General features: G+C 36.0%; 1 protein-coding gene across 5 annotated transcripts in view; it reads right to left on the reverse strand.

Annotated features, from left to right (window-relative positions):
- Positions 1-20,110, reverse strand: part of ATP13A3 (ATPase 13A3) — an 86,115-nt gene that overhangs the window by 36,893 nt on the left and 29,112 nt on the right. For 4 of the 5 annotated variants that reach the window (XM_045812756.2, XM_045812755.2, XM_045812753.2 and 1 more), the window contains 10 exons: positions 19,328-19,408; positions 18,088-18,157; positions 15,992-16,126; positions 15,445-15,517; positions 12,698-12,829; positions 11,419-11,598; positions 11,121-11,278; positions 10,187-10,375; positions 8,433-8,494; positions 4,893-5,043 (listed from right to left, as the gene is read on the reverse strand). In XM_045812756.2, coding sequence (XP_045668712.1) covers positions 4,893-5,043; positions 8,433-8,494; positions 10,187-10,375; positions 11,121-11,278; positions 11,419-11,598; positions 12,698-12,829; positions 15,445-15,517; positions 15,992-16,126; positions 18,088-18,157; positions 19,328-19,408 — 1,231 coding nt within the window. The remainder of the gene's footprint in view (positions 1-4,892; positions 5,044-8,432; positions 8,495-10,186; positions 10,376-11,120; positions 11,279-11,418; positions 11,599-12,697; positions 12,830-15,444; positions 15,518-15,991; positions 16,127-18,087; positions 18,158-19,327; positions 19,409-20,110) is intronic. The other variant, XM_045812754.2, reaches the window with a different exon arrangement.

A 20,110-nucleotide genomic window follows, 5' to 3' on the forward strand; every position in this document is an offset into this window, starting at 1 on the left:
AAAACTAGGAGCTGGTTCTTTAAAAGGATTAACAAGATTGATAAACCCCTAGCCAGACTTAACAAAAAGAAAAGAGAAAGGACCCAAATAAATAAAAGCATGAATGAAAGAGGAGAGAGCACAACCACCACCAAAGAAATACAAACAATCTTAAGAGAATATTATGAGCAATTATATGCCAACAATTAGGCAATCTAGAAGAAATGGATAAATTCCTAGAAACATATAAACTACCAAAACTTAAACAGGAAGAAAAAGAAAACCTGAACAGAACCAAAACCAGCAAGGAAATTGGATCAGTAATCAAAAATCTCCCAACAAACAAGAGTCCAGGGCCAGATGGCTTCCGATGGGAATTCTAACAAATTCAAAGAAGAACAAATTTAAAGAAGAATTAATACCTATTCTTCTAAAACTGTTCCAAAAAATAGAAATGGAAGGAAAACTTCCAAACTTGTTCTATGAAGCCACTATTACCTGGATCCCAAAACCAGACAAAGACCCCAACAAAAAGGACAATTACGGACCGATATCCCTGATGAACATGGATGCAAAAATTCTCACCAAGATCCTAACGAACAGAATTCAAGAGTACATTAAAAGGATTATTCACCACAATCAAGTGGGATTTATTCCTGGGCAGGGATGGTTTAACATCTGCAAATCAATCAACGTGATACACATTAATAAAAGAAAAGATCAGAACCATATGATCCTCTCCATAGATGCAGAAAAAGCATTTGACAAAGTACAGCATCCTTTCTTGATAAAACCCTCCACAATGTAGGGATAGATGGAACATACCTCTACATCATAAAAGACATATACGAAAGACCCACAGTTAATACCACCCTCAACTAGGAAAAACAGTGCTTTTCCCCAAAGGTCAGGAACACAACAGGATGTCCACTCTCACCACTGTTACTAAACAATGGAGTATTGGAAGTCCTAGCCTCAGCAATCAGACAACAAAAAGAAATAAAAGGCATCCAGATCAGCAAAGAAGCAGCCAAACTTTCACTCTTCACAGACGACATGATACTCTATGTAGAAAACTCGAAAGACTCCAGCAAAACAATTGCTAGAACTGATACAGGAATTCAGCAAAGTGGCAGGACAGAAAATCAAAGCACAGAAGTATGGTCCATTTCTACACAGTAACGATGAAGCAGCAGAAAAAGAAATCAAAGAATTGATCCTATTCACAACTGCACCAAAAACCATAAAATACCTAGGAATAAGCCTAACTAAAGAGTTAAGAGATCTATATTCTGAAAACTACAGAACACTTTTGAAAGAAATTGAGGAAGACACAAAGAAATGGAAAAACATTCCATGCTCATGGACTGGAAGAACAAATATTGTTAAAATTTCTATAGTACCCAAAGCAATCTACACACTCACTGCAATCTCTATCAAAATACCACCAGCATTTTTTACTGGAACAAACAATCCTACGATTTGTATGGAACCAGAAAAGACCACAAATTGCCAAAGGAATGTTGAAAAAGAAAACCAAAGTTGGGAGGCATCACAATTCCAAAGCTGTAATCATCAAGACAGTATGGTACTGGCACAAAAACAGACACATATATCAATGGAACAGAATAGAGAACCCAGAAATGGACCCTCAACTCTATGGTCAACTAATCTTTAACAAAGCACGAAAGAACATCTAATGGAAAAAAGACAATCTCTTCAACAAATGGTGTTGGGAAAACTGGACAGCCACGTGCAGAAAAATGAAACTGGACCACTTTCTTACACCATACACTAAAATAAATCCAAAATGGATGAAAGACCTAAATTTAAGAGGAATCCATCAAAATCCTAGAGGAGAACACAGGCAGCAACCTCTTTGACCTCAGCTGCAGTAAATTCTTGCTAGACACGTCTTCAGAGGCAAGCAAAAATTAACTACTCGGACTCATCAAGATAAAAGGCTTTTGCACAGCAAAGGAAACAATCAACAAAACTAAAAGGCAACCTATGAAATGGGAGAAGATATCTGCAAATGACATATCAGATAAAGGGCTAGTATCCAAAATCTATAGAGAACTCACCAAACTCAACACCCGAAAAACAAAAAAACTCAATCAAGAACTGGGCAGAAGACATGAACAGACATTTCTCCAAAGATACAAATGGCTGACACATGAAAAAATGCTTGACACAACTGGGCATCAGGGAAATACAAATCAAAACCACAATGAGGTACCACCTCACACCAGTCAGAATGGCTAAAATTAACAACTCTGGAAACAACACGTGTTAGTGAGGATGTAGAGAAAGGGGAACCCTCTTACACTATTGGTGGGAATGCAAACTGGTGCAGCTGCTCTGGAAAACAGTATGGAGGTTCATAAAAAAACTAAAAATACAGCTACCCTACAACCTAGCAATTGCCCTACTGGGTATTTATCCAAAGAATAAAAAAACAGTTAATCAAGGGGCACATGCACCCTGATGTTTATAGCAGCAATGTCCACAAATAACCAAAATATGGAAAGAGCCCAGATGTCCATCGACAGATGAATGGATCAAGAAGATGTGGTATATATATGTGTGTACACACGTACGTACGTACACACACACACACACCACAGAATATTATTCAGCCTTCAAAAAGAATGAAATCTTGCCATTTGCAACGATGTGGATGGAACTAGGGGGTATTATGCTAAGCGAAATAAGTCAGCACTGGGTGTTATATGCAACTGATGAGCCACTAAATTCTACCCCTGAAACGAATAATCCCCTACATGTTAAGTAAATTGGATTTAAATAAAAAAATAAAAGTACGTGGAGCTCAGATATGGTTAAGTAGAACCTCTGGACCAAGCACACACTAAGGTACAAAGATTTGAGTTTAGTGTTTCAGACTAAACATTTCTGGTTAAGATACTACTACCCTAAATGCTTGAAATTTAATTTAAAAACACATATTTTTGGTGAAATAATTCCAACAAAAACTGTATTAAATACACATATAGGGGCGCCTGGGTGGCACAGCGGTTAAGCATCTGCCTTCGGCTCAGGGCGTGATCCCGGCGTTCTGGGATCGAGCCCCACATCAGGCTCCTCCACTATGAGCCTGCTTCTTCCTCTCCCACTCCCCCTGCTTGTGTTCCCTCTCTCGCTGGCTGTCTCTCTCTCTGTCAAATAAATAAATAAAATCTTTAAAAAATAAATAAATAAATAAATACACATATACAAGAAATAATAAACTAATTTGACTTAAAAACGAAGGAATCAATCAATGGGAAAATGATTGGGAAGGGAACTGTATCCAATTAGCCAACTGGATACAATTCTAAGACAAGTTTAACATCTCTGAAATTGAGATGTATCTTATATGGCATCCATCACATCACGTAACAGCAGTGCCTGGTTACATGGAAATATTCCATTGATACTGTGGGGTAAGATTAAACATCAAGGCATCTCAGAGTAAACAAAGCATGCTATTATACAAACTTAATTATAAAGCCAGTTTGTTTTGTTTTTTTTTAAGACCTGCAAACAGAACCCTAAATCTAAAGATGATCAATCAGTCCTATTTTCCCTTACTCTTAAATTTTTCTCTGTAGGCTTTTTGGGAATTAAATTTGACAAGTATTTATTTTGGGCTATCAGAAGATGGCCATTCATCTCTCTCCCTGACAAAACATTAACCAAATACAAATAGTAATAATAATAATAATTATAAACCTATAGAAGTAAACAGAAAGTAAAAAAAGGAGAAGGATTTCAAATATAAATATAAAAGGAAAATTGAAACATATTGATGGATATAGCAATGAAATAAACAGTAGCCCAAAATAAAACACAAGTGGACATACAGGAGAGGTACATTTCTTAATAGCCAGAATAGTGGAGCTAAGCAAAAAAACAAAAAAAAACAGGGGTCACTGTCCAGAGATATGAACTACCTACCTGAGAGGAAGAAGGGCTGCTAATGTGAGGGTCAGCACTCCAGAACACAGCTCTGCCCGGGGAAGCACTGTGGGAGCAGGTGGGGAAAGCAACCTAAAAGGCTAATTCTGCAACTCTGGACTGAGGCATGCCTGCTGAAGAGACCTCACCCTCAGCACACAGTGAGCTCCCCTTGGTCAGCCTTTCATCTCAGGGGAGACACATCTCAAGAAAACAGACTAACACACTACAGGCAAGAATAAAAACCTGATTGCAGCCACCCAGAATTATCAAATCAAACCTTCATTCTTAAATATGGAAGTACCATCCAGATGTATAATGAAAACCAAAAGCATGAAGGAAGACCAAGTATAGGGACGGAAAAAGAAAACTGACCCAGAGAAAATAACCGATTCAGAAGCCAGAAGAGAACGTTAAAAACAAACTTATTATTCCATCTGTAAAAGAACTTAATGCTGTGAAATGATAACCAGAAAACATAGCAAGCACTCAAATTAAAATGATCAACAACAAATAGAAAGCTATAAACAAATAAACCTGTGTGTGTATACATGTGTGTGTGTAAATACAGAAAGTAGAAAACGGAGACAAAAGAACACTGAAGACACAGAGCGGGCTATACTTTTCACCTATGCTCAACAAATGTCACTGCTGAAGATCATCCTACTGACTCGAGCTGGTGACAGCTGGTTTCTGTTATAAACATAATGCAGGCGCCTGAGCAGGTCATCCTCTATGAAAGGTGTTTAAAGTGAGTTAATTTAACTAAAACAGACACTTTTTTACAGAATTATAAATCTTTTTTCAGTGACGTATCTTTAGAAATTATACAGTTCCTTTAACGGTACGAGATAGACTTGTCATCAAAACAACTAGCAGAAACAACCTCCTTCTGCAAGGTAATTTTTACTATTATTTTCCTTGAAGTTACTTGTGCTGTAAAATATTGAACTTACCCATCCAATGGCTTCAAACATTTTCAAATCAAGTGGATCCCCAGAAAGCACTCCTTCAATCTTTGTGAGTGAATGACAAGTAGCCATACAAGCAACAAACTGAGACTTTACCAATATCTCATTGCAAACATTTTCTTCTGGCAAAAGGAAACTAAATAGAAAATGCACTGAATTAGATTCATAAATCCCAAGACAATAAATATTCTACACATACTCAAGTTTTAAATTAAAAAATGGAAATGTTTGTATTTCTGCATGTATTAATTTGCACTATAGTTTTTGGCATTCAAAAACATTTTCTTCCATGTAAATTACACATAACTAAAATACCAAATTACCTAAGATTCTGAATAACGATGCTAGACAAACCAATATAAAAAAAACTAGATAACAAATAATAATCAAAACTCCTGCCTATAGGCATATGATAAGAATACATAAAATCTCTTCTGTAAAAACACAAAATGAATGTGTAACACATAATCTTTTCAATGTGAAACTGAGCTCATAATCAAGAAAAGGAAATTTTCAAGTGCCAGAAATGGAAGGAAAGGAAAACCAGGGAGGTGTGAACCTGAGTGATGCTGACTGCCTGAGGAAGAAGGAAGAAGGGAAGGGAGCCACCTCAGTACCCTAAAGCCCCAGGCTTTAATACCCACACAGGAACAGAAGACGAAGTCCTGGCCAAAGTGGGGAGCTCAAACCGAGATGACCTCTTTCACCAAAAATAGCCAGTGCTCTTGAAGAGCATCCTTGGAAAAAGAATATACTACATAAAAGAATGGAGCATCCTGGAAAAAGAATATACTAAAAATAATTTACCTAAGACCCAAAGGCACAACTAAGAATAAGCTTATTTCTTTCTCCCCCTACCCAAAGTTCAAGGAAATAGTTAACATCTGTACAATGTTTACTATGTGCTAGGCGCTGTTCTTTTAACTTTAAACATATCTGATACATGTTCTCCTCACACCACAGGAAGATGTTTTACTGTCCCCATCTTATAGATGAGGAAACTGAAACAGAAGGTAAGTTTCCAAGGTTACACAGTGCGTTAAGTGGCAGAGCAAGGATTCAAACACAGGTCTGGCTTTAGGGCCTCAACTCTGAACCACTACACCACTCAGGATAGGATCTGGGTTTGAATACACACTACTGCAGGTCCAGAAATCCTCAGGTTATGAAAGTAACATTAAAGCTCATCTGGCACCACGGATACCACTCTTGGCCAAGCACAGTCAAAACTCTCCAGGGAGGAGCTCCCACACAGCCACAAAGAAATTTCACAGAAAAATCCTGCTAAGCCTAAGTCCATAATTTAAAAATGCACTGGGAAACATTCCCATGGCTCAACAGACACAACAAAGACAAAATTAGAATCCCATAAATTTGAGATAATAGAATAGCAATCAGAAAGAATGCAAAAAAGGGCACTTTTAAATTAAAGACTCAGAAAAAGAACAAGACACCATGGGGGGAAAGGAGGAGAGGCAGACTTGGAAAGAACCAAATGCACTTTCTTGTTTAACCTATGGCCAGGATTCCCAGATGGAGAAAACAAAGAATGGGAGAAAAGTCATAACGGTATAGGGGAAAAAGTTGCAATTTTTTCCAGAATTTATGAAAAGCATGAATCTTTGGAATCAAAAAGCAAATGAGTCCTACACAAATAAAAAGAGACTGCAAAAATCAAGGATAAAGAAGTACTCTTAAAACAACAATAAGAAAAGGAGTCGGGAGAAATGGAATCACGCCATCAAAGCGCTGAGAGAACAGCTGACACCCTGGAAAGCTATGGAGCTACGCCGTCCTTCAAAAGTGAAAATGGAAGAAGCCCTAACAAATGCAGCTGCCGAAGAGGGCAGTGCAGTCCAGGGGAGTGAGGCAGAAGCAGCAGTGGTTGGCAAAGACAGTCGTGAACTTAGGAAAACCTCAGCACGCAGATGGCATAAAACCCAAGTCCTAATCATAAAATACTGTGCCAACAAATCCACATAAATAAGGGAGGAGAATAATCAAAAAAGTACTCTACGGTCCATGGGTTTCCTGGGGGGTTTTAGAAACCCAGAAAAGACACCCATGAACTTTATAGACTCTAAATAAGACCGTTAATTTAGGACAAGCAGTAAAGGATTAAAATGTAGAAATTCTGAGAAAATGTGCAAAAATATGAGAGAGAAATTTGAGAAAATGTGTGTGTGAACTAGGGTGAGGAATTGTAGAAATAAGTTCCAATATATCTGTAATTACAAATGTGAACACAACGGCACAAGATCAAAAAGTAAAGCAATGGAAAAGAAGACACACTAGGCAAACATTAGACCAAAGAAAGCTGTAGAAATATAAGATGAAAGGGAATTGAAGGCAAAATGCATTAGGGAGAAATAAGGTCACAAAGTCACAATGTGACACACTATTTATCAAGAAGATGTAACAACTTTGAAATTACATGAACCAAACAATATTCTCTCCAACTACAAACCTAAATCTCACAGACTTCTGAGGGGGGACAAATGACATAAACACAACTACTAAGCCGTCAAAAGACAACAAAAACAAAAGTAAAAAGACCAGACAGACAGTTGGAATACTTTTGCAATTCATCGTACTGAAAAAGATTACCACCCCAAAATACAAAGAACTTCTAATAAATGAGTAAGATAAAGACTAAGAACACAACAGAAAAATTGTGTCACAGAAGAATGCTAAATGACCATCCTTCCAAAAAGGTGAAAATAAGATCAGCCTATTAAGTACTGAGGAAACTGCAAAGAGGCACAATGTAAGACCGTTCTATGTCTATCCATGTGGCAATCATGAGAAGTCTGACAGTACCAAGTTGGGCAAGGACTGGAACAACAGGATCTCACACGTACTGAGGGAGAGTGTGAGCAGCATCACCCAGAGAGGAACTAGGCAGCCCCTACTAAACCTGCAGCCGTGCAGGTGCTATAACCCAGCACTGACATCCTTAAAAAGCTGGTTTATCGAAACTCAACCACATGCTCACCAGTTGTGTAGAAGAACTACAACTGCAGCACTAGCTGTGAAAGGGGAAAGGGAGAAAACACTGAAATTGCCCCTTCGTAGAATAGATACTATGGTTGAATCCTATCATGGAATATTAAACAATAGTTAAGATTAATAAATTAGATCTATACATACCAATCTGGACGAATCTTGAAAACAATGTTAAAGAGGCAAAGAAAGCAGCAAAAACATGTACAGTGTATCAGTCATGTATGTTTATTTACAGATAGGTCTTGTTTAGAGACAGATGTATACGTAGAGAAAATATAAAAACATGCAAAGATAATAGAACACAACTTCAGAACGATCGCATAGGGACAGATTAAGACTTAAGCAATATCTGCGTATTTTAAATCTTCTAAAAGAGATTTGAAGCCAATGTGGGAAAATGTCAACTGTTTAATCTTGGTGTTGGGTACACAGCTCTCATATTACCTTATGTTTGAATGTTTCATATATTAAGATACTTAATATGAAGTAACTAATAATCAAACCTAGCTTAATATTTACCGTGTATTTTCCACTCGTTGAATCCCCCAAAGATCTAAACCATCTTCAGTAAGAGTCCCAGTCTTTAAAAAAAAAAAAAAAGCACACATGGACAAAGTATGAATAGTGCCTCCAAAAACAGAAATCACAAAAAGTTACACTACATATACATAATAAAATAGAATACAGCTGTCAACAAAGGAAACTAGTAAGATCTCTGTATATTGACAAAGAATAACTACCAGGAAATAACTAAAGTTAACAAAAGAGTGCAGAACATTCCTTACAGTACGGTTCCTCTGGACGGGTAGGGGGAGCACACGTGTAGAACTGTATGTTTATGTGCTTATATTATGAAAAAAACAGAACAATGCACCAATCAACCTATCAATCAATAAAGGCCTACCTAGGAAGCAGACAATAGGACTGAGCAAGCCAAAAGGGGAAGAGGAACAAAACAAGTTAAATGACACCAAGAGGAAGCAATCAGCTACATCCAGGATGTAAATGACCTGGTTTCTTCAGTAAGATGATTCAGGATAAGGGGCAAGAAAAGCAACTGTTACAGATTAATTATAACCACTGCAATCATTATTTGGATTCTGACAGAAAAAAAAATTTGTAAAATTTTGAGACACTTTGTGAAAGACAAGGAAATCTGAATGAGAACTGGATATCAGATAATACCAAAGAACAGTTCATTTTGTTAAGTGGAGTAAGATAATGGTATTGCAGTCATTTTTTTTTTGACAACTTCTAGATATAAAACTGAGGTATACTGGGTGAAAGAATGACGCTGCCACCTTCAAAATGAGGGGACAGATGAAGTAAGACTGACAAAATGCTGATTAGCTGTTAAAGCTGGGTAATGGGTAAATAAAGGCTTTTTATACTTGTATCTTCTCCACTTTTATGACTGTTTAAAAATTTTAATAGTAATGTTTCCCAAAAAGGCATAAGTGAAATTTTCCAAACAGATAAATATGAAATGAAGTCATGGGATATGATCTTTTTTTAAGTAATCTGTATGCCCAACATGGGGCTCGAACTCAAACCTGGAGATCAAGAGTCGCACGCTCTGACGACTGAGCCAACCAGGTGCCCCAAAATATGACTTTTTTAAAAAACAAAATGTTTTTTTCCGTCAATAATGAACATGCACAAAAATCATATACCTATCATATCAGTTACCAAGAAAAGCTTGATGGGAGGTTTCTTGGTCAATGTGTAATTCTCAAAATAGAACTTTAAAGAAAACTAATTTCAGCAGAGGAAAGGAAAACCCTTTGTAAGAGGCAAGGACTATTTCACACAGGTACATTATTTGTTGCTTTCCCATAAAACCGTAAAATCAGTGACCTTCATAATTTTGAAACATATTTAATAAAATCACAGAACAAACTTTAACTAAACATATATACATAATAGCAATACAATTCCAGTAAATTTATCTGTACGGAGCTTACTCTGTTAAAAACATAAAAGATCACACAATTTTTACTACTACTATAAGGCATAATTCTGGATGTGAATGATTAGACAACTGCAGATTTGGGCAAATAAGCAATATCCAAAGTATTAAAAATTGAAAAAGCAAAAAAAAAAAAAAAAGCAGTGAGAATATATAAAAACGATGCCAAGAAAGTTGAAAAAGAGGAACATTAGAAAAACACTAAACGAGTGTAAACTGGTTGATAGAGAATACATACAGAAAACCTTCATCTAAGTATTTAAAAGCTATGAAAGTAAGCTTTGAGAATGACTACGAAACCAACCTTATCAAAGCAAACAAGATTCAGCTGTCCACAGATATTTATCCTTTGGGGACTGATACAGAAAATACCAATTTTTTTCAGCCTTCTTTGGGCATACACAATACCAGCTGTCATCGCAGCAGGAAGTGCAGGTGGCACAGTAATGGTAATGATATCCAGAGACTCGATAATTATGACCCCAATTTCTACCTACAATTAACACAAAAATAAATGTCAGGACCCCCCCATATCAAATATTTACTAATCTAATGTGGGTATTTCTTTAGTGAAGAATCCATAAACCATATTCAATTTTATATATAAAGGTGTATATAGTTACATTCATCAACCATTTACAATTCTTTTCCCTTTAGAGGCTGCAAAATAGGAAGTTCAGTGAATTGTCAATAGACAATGAAGTGGAACGAAAACTGTTTTTAAAGGAAATTTTCATTTTAAGAGCTCTACTTGCGTCACAAGCTACACACTTCAAAGTTCAATACACATCTATCAGATACTGACTCTTACTACCAGCACCATACTATGCCCATCTCCATAAAGGGGATGGAAAAGAGAAATGTGACGAGGTCTCTTAGAAGTACCTTCAATTAAGTAATCGCAAATAACTTTAATGCTGTATATCCCATAATTAAAAAAAAAAAAAAAGAGACAGAAATAAAGCTTTTAGTGAATATGTGGTCATGCTTCCCTTTTTTAAGTCACAAGAGAACAAGAAAAAGACCACCTAAACCAGAGCTGTCCCAAAGAACTTTCTGCTATGATGAAAATGTTCTATATCCATACATTCTAAAATAACAGCTACTAGTTTCATACAGTCAATTTAAATTAAATCAAAAGTTTAGTTCTTCATTCGCATTAGCCGCATTTCAAACCCTCAGTAGCCACATGTCATCATTAAGAATCAAACCCTATTAAAAGTTTACCATTTACATACCTTATTTAAAATGCTATTGATAATAGTGTAGATAAATCCAATACCAGCCACTGCCACAAGACACAGTAGAAACAAGTAGGCATCTCTGTAGAGTTTAAAATCAGTTGGTTTGGGATATAATATAGAACGAACAAGCTGTCCTTTGGAAGTACTAAATCCTTTAAAAAAATTCAAAGAAGAAAATGACTGTATTTTTAAAAGAAAATGAAAATTATCTCCCCAAAGAGAATCTCTTTTTAGACATTCAGTAGGCATCAAATACACTAAACCATGTAAGAAGAGATGAAATGTTTTCTACCTGTTCTAACTACTACAGCTTTGACAAGTTCTCCAGTGTAGAAACGAGTTTGAATTACAGTAGTCCCACAAAACAAAGTGTGTCGTTTATGTATTTCTGGACTATAGAATTCATCTCCCATTCCTTTTATGTCCACTGAAGGATTTGGCAAATTAGTCTTTGTCACTGGAACACTCTCTCCTTTAAAAAAAAAAAAAATCATAATTTAAAGCACAGAAATCTGTATTAAACACACAAATCTTGAATTGTTAAATAACCTGAATGTTATTATACTATTTCAATAGTTACTAATAGTTCTCATATGTGGATAACAAAGCTTACTCAATTAGCTTTCTGTCTACCAATTTCCTTGCCTGAAAATATCAAGTCTTGTCTCTCACAATAATTCCTGAAAGTGAGTTGTGAGTCAAAGCAATCATCTGCAAATGATTTTGTCAAGTTTCAGATAAAAAGACCAGGTAGCTGCCACATCCCCAGCATCTGTTCACTTATCCCCAAAAACCAAACTGGAAAGCATTCTGCAACCTCAAGCACACAAAAATGTGAAGACCTACTCCTAACCCCCAATACATACACACACAGAAACACGTAAGGAAGAGAAAAGGCATCTAGGAAAGGGAGTGGAGAAAATACGGAGTATGGTAGTTCTCTCAACAACAAACTGTCAAATTCTTTTCAACATTAACTTTTAATTCTCTATAGCATTCACATTTCTTGTTTCAGAGGTGGCAAGTATATAGGGATATTTGTGTGACTGTGTTTTAAGAGAAGACTCCTAATAATTTGAAAACATAGCAATAGCTTCTTTCCAGGTTGACTCTGAACATGATAAAAAGCTATCAAATTCTACCTTCAGATTATGAATTTCCAAAGGGAAGTCATTTCAAAGTCTATTTCCCCCCAGTTTAAGGAAAATATAAAATCTTTATTCCCACTTTTTACACATTGAATAGGGAAGTAAATATGCTGCCATTCTCTGCAAGCAAAGGACTTATTTCCTCTTCCCTTACTAAAAATATTTCCTCATGTCAAAAGAAGTATGCCAAAAAATGTGGTGAACACCAGCATAATGATTTAGTATCACAACCGCGTATAATGCAGAATTTGATCCCCTCAAAACAAAAAAAAAATCTTCATCATCCAACACATTCATGACATTCAGGAGTAAATATAAACAACACAGTTTCACAGATACAAAATAGTTTTTAAATAGTTTAATCAGTAACTACTTAATCTTAATACCATTATAAACAACTGATCTGATTTTTACTCAGTTTACCTGTTAACATGCTTTCATTTACAATGCAAGTACCATTAATAAGAACTGCATCACAAGGCATGACTGTCCCATTCAATGGAATGACCATGACATCTCCTGGTACAAGGTCTGTAGAAAAGATCTCTTCTATTTCTGGATTTAAAGAAAGAAAAAGAGAAATCCAAATATTAACTTCAAATAAAAATATAGTAAATAAAAGATATGCCTGAAGGTCACCTGACCTCAATACTCAGTTAAAAATATGATGTAGTTAAACAGGACAATCTCAGTACATGAAAATAAGACAAATAAATTATTATGCCTTAGAGTAACAAAGTATGGTGTTTAAGTACGTCAGGTACTTTGCCCCCTGACAGGATGCCAACTGCACACAGGTGATGCCAAGTCCCTTCTGACCAAACAGGTGACTGGACTTCAATACTCAGTACAACAGCCCTCTTAGAAAATAGTGAGTCCACACATGAGATCCCCTGCAACAGGTAAATAAGCTCAGATTTCTAGAACTCCTTGGAAACAGCAGAAAGCATTGAAAATTTTAGTGTATTTTTATTTTATTTATTTGAGAAAGAGAACATGAGTGGTGGGAGGAGGGGCAGAGGGAAAGCTTCCTGCTGAGTAGGGAGCCCAACACGGGGCTCAATCCCAGGACCCCAAGATCATGATCTGAGCCAAAGGCAGACACTTAACCAACTCAGCCACCCAGGTACCCCAGTGTATTTTCTTTTTTAACAGCAATTTTTTTACACTATCCTTTTTCTCACTGCCACTATTTATAACTCATAACATTTCAATGCCTTCTCAATATTCCTAAAATAGTCCTAATATTTTAGATCTTAAATAAATTTACAAAATAAACATTGCAATATTTTATCTAGTTCATTATTTCCTTAGAAATGTGTACATTAAATTTAGCTAAACACTTTTTAAAAAGATTTTCCCAAGTAAAAGGTTTTTCTTTAAGACTGCCCTACATTTAGACTCTTTCTCTCAGTCTTTCCCTTCCTTATGTTTAATACTATGGTCAGAAAAGAGTTCTGCTAGTTTGTAAGAGGACACTATTATTTGTGAGTTAGTCTGTAGGACAAAAACTCTTTTCCTTTAACTAAGCTATGAGGAAACAACTTCTAAAGAATTCTAATGATGTTAAGCACATACTAGACATAATACTTTCCATTTTTTAATAAACCTGACTCTTGGAAAACTTTGATGCCACTTAAAGTCTACTCCTCTCAGGTATACCAGGAAACAAAATACCAATGACTTGTTAGACTTTACAAAGGGGTAAGGGAGACACGAGTCGAATGCCATGTCCTGGCATCCCCAATGCCTTCAGCGGCCTCAGAGCAGTAACAGGATAAGTACCAAGAGAGAAGAGAGACACTCCCAACTAAAGCAGCACGTGACCAGGAAGCACAGGGAAGGAAGCCCCTGCCAGGCCAAACTGTGTTTATGCTCCAATGTAGTGTACTGAGCCAAGAGAACAGAGACTGATTTGGTATTCTCAATCAATCAAAATGGCTATTGCACCCAAGGCCCATGCCGCTGTGTTGTCTCTCCTTTATGTCCTTTACACCTCTTCAATACCACACCAAAGGAACTAACATGTCTGTCCAAAACATTAGCCTTTCCTCCAATACTGCTGCTCCTCCAGTGTCTCTTATTTAATTAAATGGCACTGATGTCCATCCCTCAAGCCTGACACTGCTCTATCACCTCATATCCAATGAATTATTAAATCTTGTTCAACGCTCGCATTTAAGTATCTTCCAGCCCCATCTCATTTCTCTCCATCTCCACAACCTTCACCTTGATCCATTTCATGCCTTCAACACTACTCTCCTCTAAACCCATCTGAACACAACAGCCAGAATGATTTTTGCAAAAGGCAAACATCAGATCACTCCCCTGCTTAAAAACCCTTCAATGGCTTTCCATTGCCTTTGGGAATGACGTCAAATTCCTTAACATGTTTTAGATGGCTGTCCATCATCTAGTTGCTGCACCTGGCACACTGAACTCCTTTTAGTTATTACAATGACCGAGCTCTCTCTCATTTCCAGAAGACTGGGCGCTTAAAACCCTCTCCTCTCCCTCTCTCACCACACCCCTTCACTTACCTCTTATCTGACTAGTTCAACCACTTAATACTTTCTTCAAGAAGCCATCCCTGACACCCATGGCAAATGAGCTCTAACATCTAAATTCCCTGACCTCCCCTAATCATAGTATTTGTCACACTTTCTTGTTACTATGCCTTTCCAACTACACTGAAGTTCAATGATGACAAGCACTGTGTCCATCTTGTAACCACTGCATCTCCAGAGCCTACCACAGTACCTGTCACATAGTAAGAAAAACAAAAGTACCATTTTACAGGAATGAATCTGATACAACCTCAGAGAAAAGTACAAATCCAAACACTTATTTTTACTTCTTAAAAAACGAATGTATAGGGGTGCAGAGGCGCCTGGGTGGCTCAGTCAGTTAAGCGTCTGACTTCAGCTCGTCATTATTTCAGGATCCTGGGATCCAGCCCCACTTGGGGCTGCCTGCTCAGCAAGTCTCTTTCCCTCTTCCTCTGCCCCTCCCCCCCACTTGTGCACATGCATACACTCTCTCAAATAAATAAATAAAACCTTTTTAAAAAAATGAATGTATATGTATAATATACTATCTTGCTTTAGTTATTAGTGCTTAATGGGTACCTTATTTGGTTTATTTTTCCAAGAGTTACCTTAAGTACTTACCTTCATTGACTCTGCAAACTGAAACTCTCACAGTACTGTGAGCTGCCACCATGTCATGCAACATAATATATTGCTGAAATAGAAAAAAAAAAAAAAAAAGTAAAAACTAGCTAATATAAACCCACTCTCCAAGATATTAAAAAGCAAGGGTGCCATAAAATAAGGTAAGTTAATATGGTAAATGCATATTACTCTGCCATTAAAAATGTCAAGACTAAAAGATTCAAAGATTATTCAATGATTAGCTCAAGACAAAATAAGAAACACTTTAATAAGATAGTCCTGAAAACAAGAGAATAAGCCCCCCAGTATTCCAGTCTGTAATAAACACCTATAGATCCCTATGGCCTCCAAGCAGTCAAGTGGTAGTTTAACTCTAAAAAGCATCCGCCTTCCCCCACCTCAAAAAGAGAGGGAAAGGAGTACTTATTCTTATAACTAAAAGAATAACTATATCGAGTATTACTTTGTACCAAGTACTATTCTACACACCTTACGTGTTACTACAAAATACACAGTTGTGAAAGCCATAATAAATTGGACTTACCTTTCTAATGGAATACAGAGAGCTTACAATTGACACTATAGACATAATCACAATGGCTAGAGCATAATAGTAGTATTCATCAGTGCTCCATAGTATAACACTGAACAGCTGGAAAATGTAAAATGGGTTGAGAACCTAAAAAACAAGATTTTTAAATCAAATTTATAACCATACAGATGTTCCACCTTTTCATTTAAGAAATAAACAACAAGATATTTAAAGGATAAGCTCTGTAGTACCTTAAGGAAACATGTACTACTGAAGGAGGAAGGCAAGATGTTAGTATAGTACTTTTTTTTACCACTAACCTACTAGAATTTGGCTAAATAAGCTTAATTTAAATTATTTGCATCCATTTAGATACATACCAAACCCAATACACACTCATCTAGAAATAGCTAAAATGTGTGTATTTAGCTGTTCTTCATTCTGCTTCAGCAATAAAGTACATTTACTTCCAATAATTACAGGGTTACTAAAGGATATAACATTTTTAATTAAATGGAACAAATGTTTACTTATTATGAACTCCAAAAACCAATTTTCCTATAAGTCAAAGGTTCACTGGCATATACAGGGAAGACAAATATGAGGTAATAAGTTACACTGCTTTGCATTCTCTAAGGAAATAATTAAGGATTAAAAGCTAAATGAGACAAAGAGATAAGGGAATCCTGGCAATGGACTTCGTTAAGCCAAATTTCATAGTACTCTATCAATTTCATTAATAACCTCCCCAAATGTCTTAAAATTGATGCTTGTGTGCTTTTGAAAGGACTTTCACATATATAGTCCCATTCTGCTTCAAAATTAAACAAGATAATTTGAAAGGACTTACTCCAATTTTATAGATAAAGGGGCAGCAGAAAGGTTTTCTAATGATCAAAGCTAGTTACTGATGAAGTTATATTACAAACCAGACTTTCTAATTCCTTTTTTTTTTTTTAAAGATTTTATTTATTTATTCGACAGAGACAGAGACAGCCAGCGAGAGAGGGAACACAAGCAGGGGGAGTGGGAGAGGAAGAAGCAGGCTCATAGCAGAGGAGCCCGACGTGGGGCTCGATCCCACAACACCAGGATCACGCCCTGAGCCAAAGGCAAACGCCCAACCGCTGTGCCACCCAGGCGCCCCACAGACTTTCTAATTCCTAATCACTGCACTCTGCTATGTTCTACAACAACATTATATGGCCACTCTCAGGAACTGAGGGAAACTAATCTGTAACATCTACTGAAAGTATTGACCCAACTCTTGATCTTTAGCCAAAAATCAAAAGGAAGACTAGAGAGCCTAACTGCCAGGCAAAATCCTGTACCTCGTTCCTTTACATGTATAACCTTTATTCACAGCTCTTCAATGGCACCTGTAACTGAGCTGTAACTCACTAAAGTAACTATTGACCCATTTCCCTCCCAGGATAAAGTACAAGTTCCTCAATGTCAATCAGCAGGTCATGTTTTGTATTCCAAACTTGGTACAATGGTACAATGTCTAGTTCCCAAAATGTACCACAGGGGCGCCTGGGTGGCTCAGTCGTTAAGCATCTGCCTTTGGCTCAGGGCGTGATCCCGGAGTTCTGGGATCGAGCTCCGCGTCAGGCTTTCTCCGTGGGAAGCCTGTTTCTTCCTCTCCCACTCCCCCTGCTTGTGTTCCCTCTCTCACTGGCTGTCTCTCTAATAAATAAGTAAAATCTTAAAAAAAAAAAAAAAAAAGATATCTTCTTTGTCCAAAATGTACCACAAAATACCACCTGACGAATAAAAATGATAAACTGTTTAAAAATTGAAGAAAAGAGAAAAGACAGGTGTAAAGATCTGTAAGACAGGGCAAGATTTACATGCGTAACATACTGAGAGTAAAAAAAAATTTACAGACAAGAAAAGCAAAACAAATAATTATAAGGTAAGTAATAAAAAGGCAATTTATGCCCCCAAATTATTTCTCTACCAGAGGTACTACCTTTACATTTTAAGTTAAAAAAAAAAAAAAAAGTGAGGGAGAAACTAAGAAACAGAAAACCAAGACTATCTTATCATTTAAATCATGGCTCTTTTCAAACTGACAACTCTATTGATCACAAACATTGTCTTACCTCCTTAATTAGAAGCTTAAAAACAGAAGGCACTTTCACAGTAATTTCATTTACTCCATAAAGCAATTTTCTATAACAGGAAAACATAATAATAGTGTTACATTATATTATATAATAGTAGTATAATTTAGGGATGGCATTTCATTAGATAAGGTTCAAACCACAGATGCTCTTAAAATCTGGAACTTAAACATTCATGTTTCTACATACTTGTCTTCTACAATTCAATTCTCTACCTACAGTATTTAAATCAAAGTAGTCAATACTGGATAACTACACTGTTGTTTCATTCTGCCTCTTATCTCTTTGTGTGACAAGTATCTTTCCCACTAGTCTATAATAACCACGTCTGCAAACACTTTCTTTTTCATCCTTGAACACAGCAAGAATCACAAATTTTGAATTGCAATTAATCTTTGCAAGAGACTAAAATATATCTGGGGGGTCTTGTACTACTTCTCCAATGAGAATACTATACTAAGAATATTTATTTCAAAAACAACTGTACATTTGATTTTTACAAAAAAATGCTTTCAAAAACTCGTTTAAATACTTCCAACTTAAACTCCTGGTAGTACTTTCCATATGAAAGGGTAATGAGTAATTCTTGCCTTTTATGAAGTATAAGTCTGAATGAATTAATTTTTTAATATCCTAACCTGCTGAAAAAACATGCTACAGGAATATTAAAAAAACTGCCAATTTAATTTGAAAATAACATTTATCCTCAAAATATGCAATACACTGGTATATTTTTATACTGTAGCAAAGAATAACATGATATAAAAGATTATCCATCCCAATTTACAAATAATCATTGTGGTAAATTTTTAGCTCATGCTTAAAATTCCCAATACATTTCAGAAAATCTAAGATGCTACCAATTACAAAACATACTCATTATTTTATATGCCATCAAGATAAAAATGCTCTCAAGTAAAGGATAACACTCCACCCAATAGGACATGTCCCCCCTTTAGATATATAAAAATGTGGGAAAATGTGCACCTTAGAATTGATGAAATATGGTATATTTTCAGGGATATCAGCTTCAACATTTTCATAATTCTTCAACTAAGAGACAGTCTTACCCAAATAAAATATCAATAAGTTGTCAACTACTATGTCTATAATAAATACCTGTCAATAGGTACAACTATATGGTAAAAGGGTGGGCTATATATACTATTTTATTTAGGAATTTTGATAACAGATCTAACTTTAGTTGGATAAAAATTACCTGTAGGCATGCATCCCCTTTGTCAGTCCTGCACTATGCTTTTCATAAATTGACGTACAAGAAACACCTTCATCCAGTCCCCTAAATAAATCCAAAGTTTTTACTTTAAACAAAGTTTAAAATATCCAAATGTCTTAATGCCTCATTTTTCTATATTCCTGATTTTAAAGTGTGACTTCCTTACAAACAGAAACCCTTAACAAACACTGAGATAATGAATGAGAATTTTTAAATCTCAAATTCCTAAGATAAACAATAATGACAGTTCTAAGTCTCAAAAGTGCCAAATTCTAAATTATCCAATGTATCTATCACATAATAAGATGGTTCTAAATACTCAAGTTTATATAATAATATTATTATCCTTTAAGGCTGTACCAAAGCTGTAAGAGCTAATAATTAAGCTAATAATAAACTAAAGGTAAAGTACGACTAACTTGGGAATTCCAAACTAAAGATAAAATTTTTTTACTTTTTATCTATATAGTTCTCCCTCTTCAATTTTTTAAGCTTCATGCTAAGAAATCCTATTCATTGATTTTTCTTTCTACAAAAGCATCAATCCAAATCTGTCCCTGTTCTAATACAAACCTAGGAGAGAAGTACAAGATTTATATGAGTCACAGGCATTGCCTAAAATCTGTAACAATTCTAACTGGATTTAACCAACAGATCCACTTTCCCCCCAAAATGTCTTAATTATGCTTATTTTAACTGAGATACTACCGGTCATAGAACTCTGAATAGAGTTTTGTACATCACTTAACTTCAATCCTTTTCTAC

This window comes from Ursus americanus, chromosome 4, assembly GCF_024610735.1.
Source record: "Ursus americanus isolate L20-20 chromosome 4, mUrsAme1.1.p, whole genome shotgun sequence".
NCBI classification, from domain to species: Eukaryota; Metazoa; Chordata; class Mammalia; order Carnivora; family Ursidae; genus Ursus; species Ursus americanus.